Source organism: Limulus polyphemus, unplaced genomic scaffold (assembly GCF_000517525.1).
Source record: "Limulus polyphemus unplaced genomic scaffold, Limulus_polyphemus-2.1.2 Scaffold12487, whole genome shotgun sequence".
Taxonomy (NCBI): Eukaryota; Metazoa; Arthropoda; class Merostomata; order Xiphosura; family Limulidae; genus Limulus; species Limulus polyphemus.
This window is the reverse complement of record NW_013678097.1, coordinates 2,475-5,070: the sequence shown is the minus strand read 5'-3', so window position 1 is coordinate 5,070 and position 2,596 is coordinate 2,475. Positions and strand designations below refer to the sequence as shown.

The following is a 2,596-nucleotide window of genomic DNA, read 5'->3' as shown; positions in this document are numbered from 1 at the left end:
ATTATTGTTATATTGCAATGAAAATATGCATAGACACAAAAAAATCGAAAATATTTCCATAAGAAAAGTAACATCCTCGTGCGGAATTATTCACATTATTGTAGTGGTTGTGTTAAAAATAAGGATTTTGGTTTATGCATTTACTTAAATTTAGGTAAAACATGCTGATAGAATTTTAACACACGAACTAAAAAAGTCAGTGTGTACTTGTCAAAGTTTAGTGGCAACAATGTCACGCTGAATTTCTTTGGTAACTTTATATTTAATTTGTGAACCTTTTTCTCTAAGTTTAAAGAATAACATAATTTTGATTTGAATATTTTTATTCACAACCTGATATAAGATAATCTTCAAACGCTATGGTTAACAACCTGAGATTACCATAACACAGGCCTGCGATGGTTTTATTGTCTTGAAAATTTTACATGTTCTACGGAATACGAAAATGATATCCATTTTTGCTCCATCACGTACAGATTATTCACAAAACGTCATAAGGCAATACATAAAACATAGACCACAACACGTAGTTTTGAGACTAAAAGACGCAGATTTCACGCACACACACAAAAATCAGTATGAATGGGGATGCATATTCGTTTGACATCAATGTTCTTCCATTTTCTTCAGTTTGTTTGCATTTGTCTTAACAAACATAATAATAAAAAATCACAAACAAACTTAAAGCAAAGCCATATTGGACTATCTGCCGTGTCTACCGTGGGGAATCGAACCCCGGATTCTAGCGTTGTAAATACATAAACCTACCAGTAACCTACCAGTGGACCCAGTCAATGTCAAAATATAGTTATTTCTGTACCATGTCAACTTTAAATCAGCTGTGTTTATCACGTGACTTGTTGATTTGCATATTGAAACTCGTTTTGTTATAACGTATTCAACGTTTTCTACGTTACAATTTTAATGTATTCTTAATATATTCTAAAGAGCTCAATAAACATTATTTCTTAATGTGTAAATAAAATTAGGTAAATATTGTAAATATATCTAACCTACCATTTAATAAAAATAGTCTTTTTTTTTGTTGTCTATTACTTCACAGACTAAAGCTGGTCGAGTCTTACGGGTTCTGGGCGTCTACGAAGACTTTAGCTACAAAAATTTCTCTGATCTTACTGTAGATCGAAATTCATCGGACAAGAACAGTAGAAGATTTGTTAAGTGTCTAAATCAGGAAGGAGAAATTGTGTTCTTACCTCTCAATACTTCTGGCGTTTTCTACACAATCGCTTGTCGAAAATCAAACTCCATCGGCCACGTATTTTTGCTATCAAACCTACTGAAAGTTTGGAAGTTACCACTGCTTGTAAGACTAGTGAGCGGTCAGAGACCACAGTTGACAGATAAATCTACAGCCCTCTATCGGTTAGAAGAGGTTCAGCAGCGAGATGTTATTCTCGCTTGTTCGATTACTAATGAAGACATTTTTCTGTTTGAAATAGACTTGGACTCGTCATTTATGTTCGTTCGATCTCTGGACGATCTCGATTACCAGAAAACGGACACCTATCGGCGAATGTTGATGTTTTGCGCGGTGGAAGCCGACAGATGGCGAAAACAAATAAAAATTGAACATTCTGTTGTTCCCCAAGTGCAAGATACTAAAAGACCCTTCCTCTCGTCTTGTCGCAAGAAAATAAAAGAGAAAAAACACGAGGAGATGGACTTGGATACCGGATCAAACAGCCTGTTTTGGAATTTTGAAACTTTAGATTCTAAAAAAATATCTGATTCAGTAAAATCTACAAGTTCTGTCACTTCTAAAAAATCGTCTGCTTCTTCCCGCCTTACCAATCGTTTTAGCCGATTCTGGAATAGCTGGAAAACTAAGAAACTACACGAAGTTAAAGAAGAAGACATTGACTCGAATTTTGATATTGCTTCTGCGGCAGATTCTAACGAAGGCGTTAGTACGATGTCTTATTCCGCAATTGATGTCAATCTTTACGAATCTCTGAAGGGGAATGTCAGAAGAGAAACTTTTCATCTGGTGAAGTATTTCTGTGATACTGGTGATGATGGATACGACACTTCCCAACTGAATGAAGAGTCGTATTACGATTCGGTTTCTTAAAGTTCTTCTATACTTTCAAGAAATTAGACAAGAACGTCTTCTGAAACTGGACTCACCACCTAACCTGACGACTTCTTACAACAACACTTACGTCAATTAGGAAACATTAATCCTTCGTAGACACAGGGAAAGCTTAAGACCACGGAATTTCTTGATCGACTAACAAAAGACTACACAGGTCTGTGAATATAAATTTCATAAAAGTTGTTTTGGATTTAATAACGGATTTTCCATAATTCAGCTACGCAGATTTCGAAAATAATTTTTTTACAAATCGGGAAGAAAAAAAAAACTCTTACTTAGATCAAATTATTATTTCGTTTACCACAATGAATTTTGTAGTTAAGCACGAAGCTATACAATGGGCTATGTGTATTCCACCAACCATGGGTATCGAAACCCGGTTTCTAGCGTTGTAAGTCCGTAGACATACGTCTGTGCCACTGGGGGGGGCTTAATTAAAGCAACAATTGAATGAATACTACGGGATCAAAAAAGTCC

At 35.4% G+C, this 2,596-nt stretch overlaps 1 protein-coding gene across 1 annotated transcript in view; it reads left to right on the top strand.

The window, feature by feature from the left end:
- Positions 1–2,321, top strand: part of LOC111083968 — a 6,698-nt gene extending 4,377 nt beyond the window's left edge. The window contains exon 2 of the mRNA XM_022380724.1: positions 1,064–2,321. Within this exon, the coding sequence (XP_022236432.1) occupies positions 1,064–2,095 (1,032 nt within the window). The 3' untranslated portion in view covers positions 2,096–2,321. The remainder of the gene's footprint in view (positions 1–1,063) is intronic.
- Positions 2,322–2,596: the final 275 nt, after the last annotated feature.